We start from the raw sequence: 21,809 nt of genomic DNA on the forward strand, positions 1-21,809 counted from the left end.
TTACACAATTTGCATAAAACTGGTGGAGGGCAGATTGCTGCAATCTGGGGGCTAAATTATTAAAAGCTATATTGCACAATTTGCATGTTTATTTCAGCGAAGAATTCTGATGAAGCAATTACAAAAAAGGGGAAAATGCCACATATCATTATGTTCGAGACAGTTTGCCAAATTACCATCTAAATTGTGCCATTGCCAAAATAACACTATTGTTCAACATGGTCACTCCAAAATACCATTATGAGTTAACTGAAACTAACCAGAGAAGGAAAATACATATATACCCTTGTTCATATAAAAGAGTATGTGAGAAGTATGAATCACAAGGGAAAAATGCATCAACCATATGAAACCGAGCATGCATAAATTAGGTCTCATACATCGTTCAAACCGTAACAAGTCACATCCAGTTTAACTAGACATAGGTCCATAGTTAATAAGTTCATACACTACTTCAAAAATACATAGCTAACATGATAATACTTCAACAAACCATAGCTGCATTACAGTTTGATTTCAAGGGAGAATTCATAGCAGCCGTTCGGCTCCTTATCAGGGGCCCTGGACTTGTGCTTTCTCTAATTGGGCTAGTAGGAGAACATGCAAGTACTGCCCTTTGCCTTGTCATTGGACTTGATATTGCAGCCATATTGCCATCTTGCTGATTGGATTACTTAGGTGATGTTGAAGGAATGACACGATTGGTTTTCATAGAAATGATACAAACCTCCACAACCTTCTTCGTCCTTGCATGCCTTTTCATGGTGTTCAAACTGATAACATCTTTTGCATTGATGTTGTCTTCTTATTGAAGGCTCACAACTATTCTTTATCCCCTGAGTTGAGAACATTCTCTGTAGGATCACTTTCGCCAACATCAGGATGGGATAACAACTAATGTCTGTGAGCTTGCAGGGACAACAACTAACAGCTACAAGCTTAAGGGCCCATCAGGTAATGTTTTAGAAAGCTTGTTCTCAGTAGTCACAAAGAATTTCACATTTTTTTGTCCATGTTACATTTAAATAATACGGGTATCTCACACGGCAATTAAAGGGATCAACTCATCCTCTGTGGTAGAATATCATGTTGTCATTCTCTTATCACCATTCCATTCGAAATACTTCTTAACATGAGAAGCTAACTCAGGCCCTGTTTGTTTCCCCTCTGAATTCTGGATTCTGGATTATGGATTGTGGATTGTAGAAGCTCACCTTGAGTAGATTGTGGATTGTGCCATAATCCAGGCATATATTTGCAGAATCCACTTCTAGAATCTAGCCATTTATTTGTAGAATCCACAATCCAGGGGCAAACAAACAGGGCCTCAATGATAGAGGACGGCGGTGTAAATACACGTATCAGCGGCTTATCGTGTTGCTGTTCATCGCCATCGTCGTCGGCCTGATGTGGAGTGCCTGGACCTGAGCAACCACCTCGTCTCCGACGTACACCGGTGCCGCAAACTCGAGGGTCTGGCCCGCGTACACCGCGCTAGGCTGCACCAACCAACCATCACGCCATACTGTGAGTGTGAGCGCTCCACACTCATGTTGTGAGGACCCGTCCAAACAGTATTCAAATTAATCATCAGGCGGATCATTATTCATAATCCAACCTCGACGATTAACCCGAATACCATTCCGGCAGTCCCGACACGTGTTTTGTGCCCAAGGATCAGAACACATGCCTTCAACATAGTGCATCACAACATAGCTTAATAAAGAGCAAGTAATAAATATTTATATTATAAATATTAAGCATGCAACTGATTCGAATAATTTATAACAAAAGCGAGCTAGGAGGAAACAAAAACCCCTCAACTCCTAACTACCCAAAGATCTACGCAGCGGAAGAAAACTATACAACAAAAGAATATGGAGCCACATGCCCTTAGGCTCCACACCAAAACACTGAATTCGGAGTAGAGTGTGCTACTCCTGCCCGCCACCCTGATCGGCATGTACAAAGTAGTCAAACACCGCCTCTTCCTCGCCGACCTGTGAACCTGCATCAACTTAAGGGCAGCACCCTGAGTACGAAGGTACTCGCTAGTCTTACACAATATAGAGCACACATACATAGCTCGACTCCAAGGATCATGCATTAGCTGGTAGCAAGGATTAAACATGCGGTTAAGTGAATTAAGCGGTAAGCAACCTAGACATATGTGTGTGCAACTAACTTGACCAACATATATGAAACTACCCTGCATCACCAACTGAACATAAGTAATTGTAATCAACATGTGTATCAAAAGTATAACAAGTATCAACTCTGACCACTCCCACATAACCACCATGTCCATACCACCACCACAAACCCGAACCACAAATCCACAACGAACCTCTATGACCAATACGGATGAAACAATAGCATGCTCATGACCGAGAGCGCGGCAGTTCGAACTGTTTATACACCCTGTAGGGGGATACTCCTGGACCCACATGACACGAGGACCATACGGCTTGTGCTACCCACTAAAGTGCACACAAGGGGGTACCCGTGACAACCTTTCCCAACCAGCCCCAACCGTGTGGGTCATGCATCGCTCGGCACGGCGATACTAGAACTACTCCCGGAGCAAACTAGTACCGCTTACAAGCTCGCCCGCTCACATCGTCGATGTTCACGCTCACAAAGCCACAGCTGCGAAGGTATTCGGCTCGCCTTACCATTAGATCGGCATGTGGTGAGTAAGGTAAGTGCTAAAGCCAACGGTACCGACGGACGGCCTTAAACGATGCAAGCGGTCTATGGTGCTCGAGTTTCCTCTCCCGACTTGCCCCCTGGACTTTCCACTGAGGCAGACGACACCCCTAATACCGCCCACATATCGTCTCGTACTCACCACTCACCAACCATCTCACCATCAGCATGTATTTGTAATCAATAGTAATCCCTATACTCGCGAACAACGGAAAACACCGTCGTTCGATTTCTACCGAAAGACCTAAGCATTGCTAAGCATGTATATCGTACTCGTACCTAGACATAACACCATCTCTAGGCTACAAGGAAATTACTTAAACAATTGACCAAGGTAGAAAGATGCAATCGGCATTGGTTCTACCCAAGGGTACCCGACACATGCATACATACATAAGCATATTCATCAATTGAGACTTCCAAATTTGATATGGGTGAAATATGTTAGTTGCTTGCCTTGATGCACTAGTTCACAAAGGTGTGGCACCTCAGGATCGACCTCGCTCACCGGAATCGTTGGTTTGACGATCTCTAAAAAGAACAACGCGTGCAATGCAATGAGTATGAATGAAGTACAAATATATGCCACAACATGCATATAATGGATGAAAACATTTTTCCTAGATAGAACAAGTCATAATAAAACTAGAAAATTTGGATTCATCAATTTTGGACTTATGATGAATTAACAGTGAATTAATGAAGCTTTAACCTAATTAATTAATCTCAGAAATTTAATTCATTATTTCATGGCTGAGGATATTTTTAATAGTTAGAGTAGGTTATTATAAAACCAACAAAATTTGTTTCATAATTTTTGGATCTACAGAGAATTTATTATGAATTTTACAAGTTTCAGCAAGCAGTAACTATGCTGTCTGGGTATACAGCGGTCAGACCATAGGTATACTGGCTGTCAGACCACCAAGAGTCACGGTCAGACCGTCATAAACACGGTCAGACCGCCCCCATCCGGAGAGTTTTGGCCCCTGGCAGTCTGACCGACCTTGGGGTGGCGGTCAGACCGATGGGAGTCGCTGGAGGCACTTTTGGAGCTCACCGGCGACGATTTTGGCGACATTTGGAGTGGTGACTTGGACCTAGAGCATCACATTGACTTCCTCTACCACGTAGGACAACATGTATACGCCGAAATTAACCAAAACTCAGCAATTGCTTCTAATTCATCAAGAACTCATGAACTTCAAACCCTTAGCTCAAAATTCGAAATCCAACCATCTAAAAGGTGGATTCTTGCCATGGGAGTTTAGGGAACTCACCCAAAGGCCTTTACCGAGGTTGTGGACCACCGATTGAAGGAGGAAACGGAGGGAAAAGCTCGGGAGGCGAAGAAATCCGGTGTTCTTCACATTTCAACCCTAAACACCAAAAGACACCAAATCCGGCTCAAATCCTCCGGGAAAATGAAAATGAATTGGGGGGATAGATAGCTCATGAGCTTGTGATCGCACTGATACCACATACTCACCTCAAATCCCTCTCTTGAGCTCGGATTTTGGAAGAAAAGAGAGAGGGAGTGAGAGGGAGAGTGAGAGGGGAGGGGAGCACGGGTGGGGGACGTGGGGGAGAGTGAGGAGGAGAGAGAGTGAGCTGCCACTCAAGAGGGGGAGAGAATGGGGTGGTTGGCCCACTCTGGTGGGCCCACGTGTTAGAGAAAGAGTCCATTTTAACTGCGAATTCAATTCTTTTCTCTCCCAAATTTCTTTCTCTCATCTAATTGTTTTCAAACGAAATGCTATAGTACGCCAAAATAATTTACCTCGAAATTAATTATGATGCTAATGATGCATGATTAAGCTTAATCACGCGATTATGGAATTTGGGACATGACAAACCTCCCCTCCTTAAAAGGAATCTCGCCCCGAGATTCGGTACGAGTCGGGGAAGAGCGCGATGAGTCTAGAAACCACGCTATGAGAGGTACCACGTTGTGAGAGGTACCACGCTCTGGACACTTTCACGCGGTGAGTGATGGAACCCAAAGCAATACCTTTAATCCACATGTGTGATGAGCATAGACATGCAAGATGTCCCAATTGTACAAACTCACACAAAGCTTACAAGCTCGCAAAGAGCTCGGGACACTCGGAGCGGATTTTATCCTCATGCTCCCAAGTTGCCTCATCTTCCGAGTGGTTGCTCCATTGGACTTTGATGAATTTGATGGAATTTTGTCGTGTCTTGCGCTTGGCTTCATCCAAGATTCGGATTGGCTGCTCACAATATGTCAAGTCCGGTTGCAACTCCTGAGGTGCAACATCAACGACCTCGGCTGGAACTCAGAGGCATTTCTTCAATTGTGACACATGGAACACATTGTGCACGGCGGAGAGAGACGGCGGCAAGTTCAATTGATATGCTACTTCTCCACGCCGAGCAAGAATCTGGAATGGTCCCACATATCGAGGCGCTAGCTTGCCTCGAAGTTGGAATCGGCGAACTCCTCTGAGGGGCGACACCTTGAGGTATACATGATCTCCAACCTCAAAAGTGAGCTCTCGACAGTGGCGATCCGCATAGCTCTTTTGACGGGATTGAGCCGTGAGAAGACTCTTGCGGATATTCAGAACATGATCTTCTGCCTCCTTGACCAAATCCGGACCAAGGAAAGCCCGTTCGCCGGATTCGGACCAATTTAGCGGCGTTCGGCATCTCCAGCCATAAAGAGCTTCAAACGGTGCCATCTCAATACTAGCCTGGAAGCTATTGTTGTAAGAGAATTCCGCGAATGGCAGGCATATATCCCACTTCTTCCCATAAGTGAGAACACAAGCTCGGAGCATATCTTTTAAAATCTGGTTCACCCGCTCAGTTTGACTGTCTGTCTGAGGATGACATGCCGTGCTGTGAAAAAGCTCGGTTTCCATGGCCTCTTGGAAACTCCTCCAGAAATGAGAAGTGAATTGTGTGCCTCGATCGGAGACAATCTTCTTCGGAATACCATGAAGGCAAACTATCCTGGTGAGGTACAATTCCGCATATTGCTTGGCCGAAAATGTGGTCTTGATGGGCAAGAAATGAGCGGACTTCGTCAATCGGTCCACAATCACCCATATAGAGTCGTACCCATTCGAGGTCTTCGTAAAGCCGGTAATGAAATCCATTCCAATTTCCTCCCACTTCCAAGAAGGAATGGGCAAGGGCTGAAGTGTACCGGCTGGCTTGAGATGCTCGGCCTTCACTCTTCGGCAGACATCACACTCAGCTACATATCGAGCGATCTCTCGCTTCATGCGAGTCCACCAAAATCTTGGCTTGAGGTCTTGATACATTTTTGTGCTTCCCAGATGAATAGACAACAATGAATCATGAGCCTCATCAAGGATCTTCTTCCTCAGCGCTTCGACCCTTGGAACCACTAGTCAGTTCCCAAACCACAGAACGCCCTGATCGTCTTCAGAAAAGCATACGGCCTGACCGATCTTCATCTTCTCTCGGATTCGGGCCATGCCTTTGTCATCCTTCTGACCTACCTTGATCTCATCCAGAAGAGTGGATTTGATCTCCAGGTTGGCAATGAATCCATCCATGACCATCTCGAGCCCAAGTCGGCGGAACTCATCACAAAGTGTGGAATTCTCAGGCTCGACCCTAAGACAATGGCAATGAGCTTTTCGGCTCAAGGCATCGGCGACCACATTCGCCTTGTCAGGATGATAATGAACCTCCAGTTCATAATCTTTGATCAACTCGAGCCATCTTCGCTGCCTCATGTTCAGATCGGCTTAAGTGGAAATGTACTTCAAACTCTTGTGATCCGATAGATACGGCACAAGTTCTCCATCAGATAATGACGCCAGATCTTCAGAGCATGCACGACTGCAGCCAGCTCTAAATCATGTGTCGGATAATTCTCCTTGTGGCGCTTCAACTGCCGTGAGGCGTAAGTGACAACCCTGCCTTCTTGCATAAGGACACATCCGAGGCCCATGCGAGAAGCATCGCAATAGACATCGAAGTCCTTGTTCACATCAGGCTGAGCAAGGACTGGAGCGATCATGAGCAATTTCTTCAAAGTCTGGAAAGCTGTCTCACAGTCACTCGACCACTCGAAAGCATTGCCTTGCTTCAACAACTCGGTCATCGGCTTGGCAATCTTGAAGAAATTCTCGATGAACCGGCGGTAGTAGCCCGCGAGTCTGAGAAAACTCCGGATATCAGTGACATTCTTGGGCTGAACCCAATTGAGCACATCCTGCACCTTGCTTGGGTCAATTGCAACACCATTCTCTGACAGAACATGCCCCAGAAATGCCACCTTCTTGAGCCAGAACTCACACTTGCTGAACTTGGCATAGAGTTGATGATCTCTGAGCCAGCCAAGAACAATACGGAGGTGCTCTACATGCTCTGCATCAGTCTTGGAGTATATGAGAATGTCGTCGATGAAAACCACGACAAACTTATCCAATTCCTCCATGAACACCGTGTTCATCAAATACATGAAGAATGCCGGTGCATTCGTCAATCCGAAGGACATGACGGTAAATTCATATAGCCCGTAGCGAGTCGAGAAAGCCGTCTTTGGGATATCCTTCGGTCGGACCTTGATTTGATGATAGCCCAGTCTCAAGTCGATCTTCGAGAAGACTCGGGCTCCGGTTAGTTGATCAAATAGAATATCAATCCTAGGGAGAGGATATTTGTTCTTGATAGTGACCTCATTCAACGGACGGTAATCAACACACATCCGCAGGGTACCATCCTTCTTCTTCACAAAGAGTGCCGAACATCCCCAGGGTGAGGAGCTCGGACGAATGAATCCCTTGGATAGCAATTCCTGAAGCTGCTTCTTCAGCTCAACTAGCTCAACTGACGACATCTTGTAAGATATCTTAGAAACTGGAGCCGCTCCAGGCATGAGATCAATTGACAACTCAACTGCTCGGTTGGGAGGCATTCCTGGCAATTCATCCGGAAAGACATCTGAGAATTCCCACACCACAGGAATACTCATCATGTCTACGGTGGGGACAGCCTTCAAGGTGAAGAGACAAGATTTGACACCCTCAGGCTTCAATTGAATTCGGGTGCTGGACGGACCACTTAGAGTAACTGTCCTCTGAGCACAATCCATAATAGCTTCATTTTTGGTGAGCCAGTTCATTCCCAAAATGACATATATCCCCTTTGAGTCCATCACCAGCAAGTTTGCATCAAAAATGCGTCTCATTGATAATGACCAACGCTCTGGGCACACACTGACTCACTAGAATCTTGGCCCCGGGTGCATCGATGGCATACGGTGAAGTGGTGGCACTGACTTTCAACCTGTGCCACCAGGTATATCTCGTAGCTATGAAGGAGTGAGAGGCCCCGGAATCAAACAAAACCAATGCAGGAATGACGACAGAATTGAAACTCGTACTCAACGTACCCATCAGGACGGTATCACCCTCCTGAACCTCAACGGCGTTGGTGTGGCGTGCTCGGCCACACTTGGGGACGTGGGTCGCCTGAGAGGACTGTGGCGCAGACTGAGCCGGTGGTGGCCTGGAAGCGGCCACCGTGGCTCCCGGCTTCGGATACACGCAATCCCGCGCATAGTGGCTGACACGGCCGCAGTTGTAACATGGGCCACCGAGACCACCTGTCACGCCCACTTAGGAGCCGACGGGTCTCGTACGCTGTCCTTGTGGAGCGGAGAAGGACGGACGCTGCACCAGCCACATCGGTCGTGGGGCTGTCGAGGCCGACATGTGAGATGGTGGAGATGGATTCTCCGTACGGGCGCGTTGAGAGCCGCCGCCCACGGAAGGCGACAGACCCCTCTTGTGCTTCTTCTCCTCTTGGTGGTTCTTGAGCTTGAACTCCACCGTGAGGGATGTGCTCACCAACTTGTTAAAGTCGGCGAACTCATGCGTCGACAACCGGTCTTGCATCTTCGAATTGAGACTGTTAACGAAGCGGTATTGCTTCCGCTCATCGGTGCTCACTTCATCTTGAGAATATTGTGCAAGGTGATTGAACACCTGCACGTACTCCATCACGGTTCGGCCTCCTTGCTTGAGGTCCTCGAATTCCCGCCTCTTGATCTCCATGAGGCCGCTCGGGATGTGGAAAGAGTGGAAGGCCTCGCGAAACTCCGCCCAAGACACTCAGTGGTTAGCGGGGTGCATGGCCAAGAAGTTGGACCACCACGCGCCCGCCGGGCCTTGAAGTTGGTGGGCGGCGTAGAGCGCCTTCTCGTGATCCTCACATCTGAGGAGAGCAAGCTTCTGCTCGATCGTCCGGAGCCAGTGATCGGCATCCAGAGGATCCTCAGCCCGCAAGAAAACCGACGGCTGAGTCCTCAGGAAATCTGAGAATTCATCTCGGCGCCTGGCTCCACCCCCTCCATGAGGAGCCGTGTTGCGGACGAGAGCCTCAAGAAGCGCTTGATTCGTCTGGCGGTTCTATTCAATCATCATGAGCACTTCCGTCATAGTCGGCGGTGGAGGAGGGTTGTTCTCATTTGACCCCTCCGGATCATTCATATCACGACGAGTCCTAACCATTCTGTAATGACATAAGAAAAGGGAAACGTCAAATTCCAACTTAGCACAACGCATTCGCCGGATATATTGTTAGAATCCCGTAATACATGTATATAGATCATGCATGCATGAATGCAACATGAAACGACGATATGCTCGATCCTAGCTACCGTTTCTTTCTCGTGCACTTCCCTCCGTAACAAACATTGAAACTCACAAGAAGTTATACTTAGGGGCATAATATTGCATTTTCATACATATTGATCATGAAGAGGCATAAACAAAATTTAGTGAGTTGTTTAGATGAAGTTGACCACTTACTAAACAACGTTCTAAATTATGTTTAGGCTACTTTAGCGGGTGGCACAAGCCATATGGTCCCCGAGTCACGTGGGTCCAAGAGTATCCCCCTGCAGGATGTATAAACAGTTCGAACTGCCGCGCTCTCGGTCATGAGCATGTTATTGTTTCATTTGCACCCAGTCGTAGAGTTCTCGTGGTTGGTTCGGTTGTATGGTTCGGATATGTGGTTTGTGGTTCGAATATGTGGGAAGTGGTCGAGATGATACTTGTTATACATTGATATTAATGTGGTTTCAGTTTCATATGATCAGTTGGTAGTTGTAGGGTAATTTCATATATGTTGGTTAAGTTAGTTGCTCACACATATGTCTAGGTTGCTTACCACATATGTTTTACTTAACCTTGTAGCCTACTCTTGCTAACAGCTCAATGCATAATCCTTGGAGTTGGGATATTATATACCTATATTGTGTAAGACTTGCGAGTACCTTCGTACTCAGGGTGCTGCCTTTAAGTTGATGCAGGTTCACAAGTCGACGAGGAGGAGGCGGTGTTTGGCTACTTTGTGCCTGCCGTTCAGGGTGGCAGGCAGGAGTAGCACATTATACTCCGAACTCGGTGCTCTTGGTATGGAGCCTAAGGGCATGTGGCTCCATATCCTTTTGTTGTATAATTTATTTTCTTCCACTACGTAGATCTTTTGTTGGTTAGGAGTTGAGGGGTTTTTGTCTCCTCCTAGCTCGCTTTTGTTGTAAATTGTTGAAATCAGTTGCATGCTTAATACTTGTAATATAAATATTTATTACTCGGTCTTTATTAAGCTATGTTGTGATGAAACTGTTGAAAGACATGTGTTCCGATCTTGGGCACAAAACACGTGCCAGGACTACCGGGATGATATTCTCGTTAATCATCGAGGTTGTGATTGTGAATAATGATCTTTCTGATAATCAATTAGAATATTATTTGGACGGTTCCTCACACATGTGCTGTTCGACAAAATGCCAGAGAGAGGGAGAGAGAGACTAGAGTGTACGAAGCAGGCGGCGATGAGGGAAGGGAAGAGGGACGCCACCAGCATGCCGTGCACCACGCGGCCGCGCTCGAACCCACCCACCTCCCGCGCAAAACCGTTGTTAAGGTGCATCGGGTTGCGGTCGCCGCTCACCGCCGCGTACACCGCCACGCCCGCCTCCGTGAAGCGCCACCGCTCGCGCACCACGTCGCTGACCCACATCACCGCCGGTGAAGACATCGTCATCTTGGTGCGGACGAGAGGGAAGATCGCACGGCCGAGGCGCATCGTGGTGGCCTAGATTGGGATTTCGGAGCGGGGGATCAGCACGAGAGGGAAGAGTAGGATTTTTTATTTTTATTTTTCAATATTTACAAAAATACGCAATTATATAAAAAATTATATATTTAGTATATCTCGCCCGTTGAATGAGTGACAACAAGGTATCATTCATCTAACAGGTGACATCTTGTAAGGCCCACGACGTATCGAGTCAGATATTAAATACTTTGATCGACATAACATACATATTAATGTGTCGTTGAACTAATAAATGACATTTTTATTATCACCTGTTGGACAAATAACAACTCTACCGAGCTCATATGTCTTCGGTACGGGCAACGCTTTTTGCCCATCCAACCTGTGCTAATTGCTTCTCTTGTTCGTTCTTGGTATGCGTGCAGTGACCGTAAATCTAGAAAAGTGCATTGCGATCGGTGTGCTGCTAGGTACTGTATTTAGAGAAGAAAAAATTGGTCGAAAACGTGAAGTATATGATACCGTCCTGCCCTTATGAGCTACTCTTAGCATGTGTTTGATTCGATATATATAAGCCTGATCTTAGATCATCTAGGACGAGACATGTACACGTGTTTAGTTGGTTAGATCGTCCAACGTCTAAGATAAAACCTCGTTCAGATTCTTACATATTATTTCCAGATACTGGCCGGTATGCCAAATCGCCCACCACAAGCAGTCCAGGACCCATCCAGTCTAGTCCCGTATAAACAGTATATAAAATTCCCCTCTATTTAAAATAGTGATCTTGTATTACTATAAAAATTTATTATATGTGTTCTATAATCTATGTGCAACCCATTTTAATTAGATTCACTCAAAAATATTGTGTATAATTGAAACTAAAATTCTCCAAATAATACTACTTTTATAACTTCTAACAATTGTTAGGATCTCAAATAAATTCTCAAAAATCTGAAAAAAATCATTAATATTCTTCTTATATGATAAATTAATTTCTAAAATTATTTCAAGCCCTAGATTATACGGTGAAAAAGTAAGTTTCTTTGTAATGCTTAATTTATATGCATTTTTATCATTTCATATGATAATAATACATATAAAAATTATTATTTCTATAAAATAACTAATTTATACATGAATATAATACACATCTTTTAAATAACTAAACACATTCTCATACCATTCCATAGATCCAATCAAACACATTTACATACCATCTCATACATCCAAATAGGATCCCACGTGGTAATATGAATAAATTAGGGCGCGAGCTGAAGCGATGCCGTAATTTGATTTCAAATAGTATCCGAAAAGAAGGAAGAGATTATCCGTTAAGTTTCCGCCTAATTTATTCATTTATTTTTAATAGTAAAATAGGTCTCGTATCCATAGCCGGTAAGCATTACTTTCATAAACTATTTTCACTTGGAAGCACAAAACTTCAATAATTTGCCTTTTTTTCTGCAGTATAAAATCAAAACTTACTAAGAACATTGCATGGTATTGGATAAATATCAACGAATGGAGAGTTAAAATTTGGTTACTTTGAGCTAGCAGCCTAGTACAAAAATGCTTCAGTTTCATACTGTTTAGTAAGAAAAACTTCAATGATTGAATAGTGGGATTCCTAAACAGTGTGGTTTAAGATCAAGTCAATTCTGCATGTGCTATTCTGTTAATTTGGTGAACTTCCAGTGATATTACTGCTAACTAAATAAACTAAAAAGAGATCAAGCTACAATGCCATACTTCACGAAGGGTACAAACCACACACCATGATTAAGATTACTGTCCCTGCAACCATAATAAAACGGTGTTCTACTACTGTGGAAGACGGTGTTCTACTAATGAAGAAGCCACCATACTCTCTACAGTGTCACAGAGGGCACCAACTATAAGGTACATCGTAGCCTTCTTTGGCCATGGACTGGAACCACGAGAGGATCGACTGTAGGCTGTAGCTCATTGCAGTCTCATCAGTCCTACCTGTCTTCCAACAATTTATTTTCATGTAAATTGGATGGCTGTTGTCACTTTGCCATCACCACTCATCGCGGTTCGACCAGAGATGAACTTCATGAGAAGCATCACGTTCATTTCTGCATTTTGGTTTAGTTCATCTACACTTATTGGAATATTCGATAGTTCCAGTAAAATTTTATCAAGGCTCTTGTAAAAAAAAAAAGTGCTTACAAGTGTGTAAATAGAAGAGTAGAAGTGTCTCTAAAATGCCACCGTTGCATAGCTAGATACGACGGACAAGTTTTCATCTGTGTGACGGTTGTCTGCCAGTTCGCCATGACATGACAAAATATTGCACCGGCGAGGCATGCCACGTGGTCTGTGGACTACTGCTTCAGAGTGCCCCATTAGCTTGTTAAACAATTATAGTTCAAAACACATTTCTACAAGGTCCCATTTGCAATGTACGAATATTTCGTAGAATACTTCCTCCTTCTTTTTATAGGTCATATTCAGAATTGAGAAAATCTTTCAAAGTGTACTTTGACCATTTAATTCTTGCAATATATTATCTATTGCTACGAAATCAATATCTTATTAAAACATATGTAAAATACAAATCTACTGATACATCTTTTATATACTAAATATGCACACAATTTGATTAATTGTTGGTCCAAATTTACGAGGTTTGACTTTATCGAATCCTAATTTTGAAATAGAAGGAGTACAATCCAACTTTCGCAGGTCAAAGGAAATTTCTGATGTTCCAAATGGCACCTTAACATAGATCATATAGGACAGTACCACGAAAAAGAATAAATATGCCCAACAGAGGTTGAATATATGAGGGTATTATTTTTACGCATTGAAATGATTATTAGAAAATAGTAAAGGACAGTGACTGCAGAACAGACTGTACACTATAAAGGATCTGCACCTGGTACTTCCATACAGCCAATTTACATGGATATCTCGAATATTCTGCTTAATACATATAAAAAATGCAACTAATCCTATATGCACCCGTAATAAAATATAACAGTAATATACCAGCAAAGGTCTACAATATTTATTTTTATTGGAGACACTGAAATTTTGCAAAGCACAGTCAGATGTCCCGAAACCAACAATGATCAGGACGCACAGAATACAAGATATCGTAGCACTATTTCAGAGTTGTGGCCTTGAGTGATCTCTCCAAGAGAAGACAAATGGTACCTCGAATGTCAGGAAAGAATAGATCACTTCTTAGGGTAGTCGGTAGGATCAGGTCCAATATCACGTGATCCAGTATTCACATATGGTCCTCGGAAAGTAGCCTGTGGTGGCAGAGGTTTTGATGAATCAATGATAGGCCTGCTCTTTGATTTCCTGAAAACGATGTGCATATTAAAAAAGAAAGGTCAATGCACAACTCTTCCCAAGTTTCTTGATGGTGCTAAAAAGTGCATAGCTTGCCCTTACACAAAAAGAAATGGAAATGCTAAGCCAGCACCAGCGAAGGCCAATAAGCCAGTGGCAACTAAAGCATTGCGTGCTTTGGACATGTGCTTGACTTGTAACTGTAAAAAGAAATGGAGAAAAATACTTCAGCATAGAAAATACGACCAAAAGCTCATTTGTTATCAAACTTAACAAGGCAGTTGCATATTAGATAAGTGGAAGGTAAAAGCTATCATGTGTCTCACAAGATTTTACAAGTATAAATAAGTTGCCAAAGATTTTTTTTTTTCCAATGTCGATGTCCAAGATGCCACTTATTTGTGAGTGGAGATAGTAGTTGGGAAACTTGGAAAAAATCAACAAAGCTACTTCTAAATTCTAATTCCATTTCAAGGTACAGAATTCAACAGCATTTGGATTCAGGGTGATAAAACGAAGCTTGTGTGAATGTTCTTGCTCAAGTGCTTCATCAAAGTTTCATTTCCCATTACAATAGCAAAATGCTTCCACGTTTTATCCCTACTGGATAAGTACAAAAAATACTGCATCCATAAACCAACCATATAGATGATGGTACAGTATTGAAAGGAATGCCACCATGCAAGATATTATCTACAACTGTCAACCAATGATTCGACATGTGGTTGCTGATGACAGTTAGAGAAGATGCGCTAAACATAGTGTTTCTCTATTTGGGTCAAAAGAAGGTTTGATGAAGCATTTGGGAGGAGAAGCTCATTTGAGGTGCACCATGTCATCGTGAATCTGTATCTCCCAGGAATCATCAGATTTCGCATTTAATTTACAGGGTGAACCTTAAATTATCAGTTAAGAAGCTTCATTGAGTTTCTCCGAGCTTCTCTCTATAGAAACCAATTCTTCAACGTTCTTATCTGAACAACTACTTGATTATTGCTTTTTTCATGACGCTAATACTTTATCTCTGAATCGACAAGGTGACGGTGTGATTGGAACTATAGATAGATCACAACATAGGCACTTGCAAGCAAATGAAAAAGAAAATTATATACCTCATTGAATTTGAACCCCCCCACGGATCCGCACAAATTCACCGACGGAAATCCTACTATGTAGATCACCGGAACCAAAAACCAACCGAATTGCTCCCATAACCCTGAGCCACCACGCCTAATCACGGGGTTCTGACGTCGGAGGAGAGGAAGGGACCGCGACCACTTACCGGTGTCGACGATGTGGCGGTGGGCGGCGACGCCGGCAGGGGGCTGGGGGGAGCGAGCAGCGAGGAGATGGGCGCGAGGAGGAGCGGCGCCCGAACAGGATCGGCAGACAGCGGGGAGATGGGCACGAGAATCCGCGGCGGTGCTAGGGTTGTGGTGGCGGCGGCGCGCGGTTAGCTTGACTGGGCTTGGTGCTAGAAGCTGGAATGGTAAGCCCATGGGCTGGGCTAATGCGTCTCCAGTAGAATCTGGTTACCGTGTATCGCAGGCGTCCAGTCTCCCGATTGTAAAGTGTATACGGACGTGCACGTGTGTGAGTGTGGTATGTGTCATGTTATACCTTAAAAAAGTGAGGTGAGTGATGTTGTCCTAGGTTAAAATGATACAAAGGATGATGTATTTTGTACTTTGAATTGTATTGTATATAGGTTTTTGTCCTTTTTTAATACACGTTTTCTTATCTAGGGTATAACCGAGGACGCACCCGACCCACACACCACTCACATGCACACGTGCGCATTTTAACCACATGTTAAAGATACATTGAAAGATCCTAGACTCTAGTGTGCGAACACACACATGCTACTTAACGTGTACTTGTGTGCGTATCCTATGTTGCGTCTAGGACTCATCTCAAGAGCAAACGGATGATAAATCCCCTGATAAGACCCTAGAATCGAACCCGGGTGGCAGCGCTCACACCAGACGATTGACTAACCGAGCTACGGCTCGTTCTCTATAGGTTTTTGTCTTAGATAGCTACGGAGTTGTGTAGCGTGGTGGTGGTTGTAGAGATACTCTTATGCGAACTCATTATATATAATTTTTTATCTCATGATCATTGTAATATTTTGATACACTTATAGTGTGTCTATACTATAAGGGGTAAATCCACTTGTATTAATAGGATGTATATGACACTTAGTTAAATTTTTATTTTTCAGTGATTCATCATATATAACAGTTTATGACACTCTTTAACCTAACAAATAGGACACTCGGATTCTAACAAGTTAGCTCAGGACACCCATCATTTTTATTGTTGATCCACCACTGTATACTATATCAGGCTACCCATGTGTCTACCTACCTGGTGGGTAAATTAGAGAAGTAGATAATGATGAGGGTCGAATTTATGCTACCAAACATACCCACCGGCATAGAAATATATAGGGACATACATTTACCTGGCCTAATTAGTGCATATGTTTTCTGGTCAACAAAGTTGAATTATGAATAGCTTAATTTGTATATATAACTAAAAGTTACAAGAGAAAAATACAAACAAAACCTATTACTACCACAAACTTTTGTGTCCCATTTCCTTTTTTTTTTTTTGAAACATATGGCAGGAGCTCTGCCTATTCGTTAAATATAGAAGAACTGAGTTGTAACATTTCTAGTTTAGTCATCATCTACGTAGAAGTGATACGCAGATTAGAACAACAGAAAAAGGTAAAAATGAGACGATTTCAAGCTGAGAAAGGGACCTGAGAACTAATAAATCAGTAGTTAGCTATAAGCTTAATTAGCTGAATCCATCCATCTACAGGCACAGCTAGCGCAATCATTTGGAAGTCAACATATATAGTTTTGCATAGACCTAGCTCCAGCCTGAGCTGGCGCTATCAATCTTGTCCGAAATAAAATGGCAACGCCATTGGCTGTTGTTTTTTTCTTTGTGAAAGGCCATCTCTCTCTCTCTCTCTCTCTCTCTCTCTCTCTCTCTCTCTCTCTCTCTCTCTCTGTCAGTGCTTAGCAGCTAGCATAATATATATACGTACGTATACACTCGCACTGGATACGACCTGAAATATGGACAGCCAGATCTTATGTGCCTCCGCACGAGCTTCCAAAAAAATGCTGCGAAAAAAGAGATATTATTACCCTTTATCTTCAGGCCGTCAAATGGCAGGTGTTAGAAAAACAAACCCATTTGCACTCCCGTATATTGCACACATGTATACGAGAGCTATCTCTTTAAGGATATGTTCGGTTTACGTTTAAGTTTGTCAGGTTTAAGATTATAAAAAGTATAGTTAAGAAATTTTTAACTATAAGTGTAATAAAGTTAGTTAAAAATTGAGAATATGACGTGTGAGCTAGAGGACTAAAAAAATATGATTTATTATAGTTATAACAATTAACCAAATAGTCAAATGGCAGGTGTTAGAAAAACACACCCATTTGCACTCCCGTATATTGCACACATGTATAGGAGAGCTATCTCTTTAAGGATATGTTTGGTTTACGTTTAAGTTTATCATGTTTAAGATTATAAAAAGTATAGTTAAGAAATTTTTAGCTATAAGTGTGATAAAGTTAATTAAAAAATTGAGAGTATGACGTGTGAGCTAGAGGACTAAGAAAATATGACTTACTATAGTTATAACAATTAACCAAATAGCTAACTAAAAATCTATAATATAACTAATCTTAGATATAACAAATTTAAACAAGAACTAAACAGATCTTAAACCCTCCTCCTTCGCCGGCCTAGTCGGCTCGCCGTCTTCTGTAAAAATGTAAGTTATTCTTGAGGTTAACATGCACACATCTACACACGTGGAAAGGTCGTGTCAAACTCGCTCAACTCTATCTTAGCAGTGTAGAGGATCCATTAGAAACAATACTACCTGCCAACAAACCATTAGAAAAAGGTTAAAAATTGCAATTCTATATGGAACTGCTCCTGTGCTCCATATGGGCAGTAGCACTTGAGGGAGGCTCAAGCAGGGAGGGAGGCATGCACTACTTTTCATCAACCCTCTCTCCTCATCCATTGACTTCCCTTCCTTTCGTACGTGTCTTCTCTTAGTTTAATCATGATTGCTACATTTTGATCCATGAAAATGAGGAAACTATCGAGAGAAAGGAGTTTCCTATCTACCTAGCTAGATATATATACTTGTATGTATGTGTGTATGCAAAAACATTCTCCAACTAGATCTCCTTGATCACTAGATATAGTTAGTGCTAATTGCAAACCCTAGCTAGCTAGGACGATCTAGCCATGAATCCATGCTTCCCTCACAACCCATAGAGCTTCCGATTCTTCCAGTAGGGGTTTGACCATGGCATGCTCCCACTCTCACGCGGCGTCGTGGACCTGCTCGCCTACCACGTCGGTGTTTTGCGAGACAAGGTCCAGCAGCTTGAACCTTTGGTTGGCATGGTCGTCTCACCCGCCGCGCATCACCTCGGCCAGCATGAGGCCACAACGATGGCAACGCACAACGCCTTCTGCATCCTGCAAGAGATAACCGTTGTGGCATCCGCAGTGGCGCACTAGCTGTCCTTCAACAGAAGAGCAGCCATTGATGACAACGAGCAGCTGTCGCGGTGCACTATTACAGAACACTACATATATATCGCTCTATCAATGCCGGTTCAACAACAGTATTAGTGTTGGTTCTTAAACTCTCACACGTGAACAACGACTAAGGAGCTAAGAACCAGCACTGATACATCAGTGTTGGTTCTAACCACGAACCGGCACTGATAGTCCTTTTCAGTGCCGGTTCCATCACCCAATTGGCATTGAAAGAGTATTCAGACCTGAAATTTTATTTCATCAGCTTTTGACTCACAACCTCATGTCCGACCCTCTCTCTCTCCCTCCCTTATCTACCATGTCCGACTCTCCATCTTCCAAATCTCCCCACATCCGGCTCTCTCTCTGCCTTAACTCCTCCACCAGCCTTACTCCTCAACTCCCCACCAGCCTCCTCAGATCCTCCCTACCGACCTCCTCCACCAGCCTCACTCCTCTCCTCCCCACCGACCTCCTCCCCCACCGGCTCGAGATCCAGGTAGCTAGCTAGCTCGTGAAAGATCAAGCCATGGGGAGAGCATCGTGCTACGACAAGGAGAGTGTGAAGAAAGGGCCATGGTAACCGGAGAAGGACGCCAAGCTCAAGGCCTACTTTGAGGAGCACGACACCGGTGGCAACTGGATCACGGAAGCGGAAAAGCGTAGTGATTTGTTTGTATGATTGAGGTGTTGTGATTTGTTCGTATGATTTTGTTTGTATAATTGAGGTGTTGTGATTTGCAGTGGCTGTTGTTTGAGGTATAGTGATTTGTTTGCCTGATTTCTTTGAACATTGGATTGGCATAATTAGAGATTGGATTGACATTTACTTGTCGTTGCAACACCGGCAGGCATGAGCACGACGGTGGTGGGGGAGTGGCGGCAGGAGCAGCATCTGAGTCGGCTCGATTCCAAGCCAACTCGGATGCTGCTCTCGCGCCGCTAATTTTCTTTTTTTTTATATCCTGGAAATGGCAACAATGCTGGATGGACGTCAATCCGCACATCACTGATACTGCTGAGTATCAATACCGATAAAAGAGTACCGGTTAAAAAAACTGATAGTAAAATTGTTTTTCAACCAGCACTGATAATGTTTTTTATAGTAGTGGCTGCGCACGGTGCTGACATCTCCCCGTTCGGCCATGAGCTAACGGACACTGTTCGGCACCGGCCCCTCAGCGAGCAGCGCGCATGCGGCGATAGACCATGCAGGGAGCTTCAGCTTCACAGCGGTGTCAACAAGCGGCCGGACAGGCTGTGGCACTGGCGACACGAACGTGGTGGAGCTGGACGCGTCCTACCTGCTGGCTAGGTACATGCACTACTGCCATGTGTGCGGCAAGGGGTTCAAACAAGACGTAAGCCGCGGTCATCAACCCGTTGGGCGCCGTCAACAGCACCGGCGGCGGCGAGAGGCGAAGCTACGCGTGCCCGGCGGAGAGGTGCCGGTAGAACCGGCGGCACTCGCGGTTCCAGCCGCTCAAATCGGTGGTGTGCGCCAAGTACCACTACCGGCGCAGCCACTGCCCCAAGATGTACGCGTGCCGGCGCTGCGGCGACAAGCAGTTCGCCGTGCTCTCCGATCTCCGCACACACGAGAAGCACTGCGGCGAGCTCTGGTGGCGCTGCTCCTGCGTCACGTTCTTCTCCCGCAAAGACAAGCTCATGGGCCACATGGCGCTCTTTGCGGCAGGCCATTCGCCTGTCCCGGTGACGGCAACGGCGGTGCCGACGACGGAGACATCATGAGACGATCAAATTTGTGACTTACAATCTGGCCATTTTCACCTGGTGCGCGCATGTTCTAGCTGAATCTCTCGTTGTATGAATACTAGCTTGCTAGATGCTTGGATCTTGCATGAATTAACCTGTTCTCCTGATCATCTTATTAAGGTTTCAGAAACCAAGAGATTACAAAATCAAACACTATCACGCTTGAAAACTTGCCAGTAAGAATGCTGGACATTTGGTTACTCCCAAATCCCAATAACCGCATCTTGGACAGACTCATACCAACCGTAGTGAGTTTAATTTCACATTTCCTATGATGCCCCTTACACTTGGCGCTGCTACACGCCGATGAACGAGGTTAGGGTTAGAGGTTTTGAGGTTCCGGATGTTCTACGAGCTTAGAGGGGGGAATAAGGCAGTACGCGGTGCCGTGGTGATGCATGAAAAACAAATAAAGGAGATACTATATAAATGATGGGTCGCTAGGTATTCTTAGTGATAGGTCATATTACGGGTCCTGACGATCCATCATTTATATAGCCTTAGGTCAGGATCGGACTATGACCCATCATTTACGACATGTCATCAGTGACAGGTTATAAAGTTATCCATCACTGATAACAAAAGTGACGGGTCGTAAATACACTCGTTACTAATGTATAACATATTAGTGACGGATCTCCCTATCAGTCATAAGTGATAGGTCTCTTTGGTCCAGTCATAAGTGACGAGTGATGTTACGACATGTCATTTATGATAAATCATAAGTAACAGATACGGTTATGATCCGTCCCTTATGACTCGACTCTGTTATTAACAAGATTTTTCTCCTTCTATTCTAAGGATTTTTTAATATTCTTTCCTGCTTTTGATCCAATAACACGACATCTCCAACTCTAGATTAATCAGGACTACCTACATCTGAAGAAAGAAAGTCGCACTAGTTGGATTTACATAGTCTTTCATCACAAATATATTTTTATTTTTTATTTTTCTCACCTCAGCAGCACTAGAATAGGAACCACTATGCATTTCTGCTCATGTTTTTGATGTAAAGGGTGGCAGCTATGGACGCAATTGCGCATTCCAAATATGATACATAAATATCAGGGGGCAAGAACTCAATCTTTCAAGCCAAATTTGGTCTCAAAAATTTCCAAACCCAACAAAGTATGGGAGAAACGGATATAATTTTTTTTAGATATCCGTAGAGTTAAAAAATGTCGAAGTCGGAGTCTGTATGTAAAATTCATGACTCGTTTTATTGAAGGTACTCTGAGTCACCTATTAAATTACGATAGTTGGCATGAGATATTCTAAAATTCATAAAATATCTGTACAAGTTTGAATGAATTTTTTTATATGTA

General features: G+C 43.9%; 2 protein-coding genes and 1 pseudogene across 4 annotated transcripts; 1 reads left to right on the top strand and 2 right to left on the bottom strand.

The window, feature by feature from the left end:
- Window positions 1-1,361: 1,361 nt before the first annotated feature.
- LOC133888395 (3-hydroxyacyl-[acyl-carrier-protein] dehydratase, mitochondrial-like) lies at window positions 1,362-10,812 on the bottom strand. Its single transcript, XM_062328617.1, has 2 exons — window positions 10,546-10,812; window positions 1,362-1,499 (listed from the first exon to the last, which is right to left on the bottom strand). The coding sequence occupies exons 1-2, from the start codon at window positions 10,810-10,812 to the stop codon at window positions 1,362-1,364; spliced, it is 405 nt and encodes a 134-aa protein (XP_062184601.1).
- A 2,857-nt stretch (window positions 10,813-13,669) lies between these two features.
- LOC133887612 (uncharacterized) lies at window positions 13,670-15,647 on the bottom strand. 3 transcript variants are annotated; one of them, XM_062327554.1, is made up of 3 exons: window positions 15,398-15,647; window positions 14,218-14,315; window positions 13,670-14,124 (listed from the first exon to the last, which is right to left on the bottom strand). In XM_062327554.1, exons 2-3 carry the CDS (start codon window positions 14,298-14,300, stop codon window positions 13,995-13,997), a joined length of 213 nt encoding a protein of 70 aa, XP_062183538.1. In that variant the 5' UTR covers window positions 14,301-14,315; window positions 15,398-15,647; the 3' UTR covers window positions 13,670-13,994. The 3 variants fall into 3 exon arrangements, with proteins under 3 accessions (XP_062183538.1, XP_062183539.1, XP_062183537.1); XM_062327555.1 differs by lacking the exon at window positions 15,398-15,647 and adding an exon at window positions 15,228-15,384; XM_062327553.1 differs by lacking the exon at window positions 14,218-14,315 and having other exon boundaries at window positions 13,983-14,124.
- A 2,827-nt stretch (window positions 15,648-18,474) lies between these two features.
- On the top strand, window positions 18,475-20,460 carry LOC133888396 (protein SENSITIVE TO PROTON RHIZOTOXICITY 2-like; annotated as a pseudogene).
- The last annotated feature ends 1,349 nt before the right edge of the window (window positions 20,461-21,809 follow it).

The sequence above is a fragment of the Phragmites australis genome, chromosome 13, assembly GCF_958298935.1.
Source record: "Phragmites australis chromosome 13, lpPhrAust1.1, whole genome shotgun sequence".
In the NCBI taxonomy this organism is placed as follows: Eukaryota; Viridiplantae; Streptophyta; class Magnoliopsida; order Poales; family Poaceae; genus Phragmites; species Phragmites australis.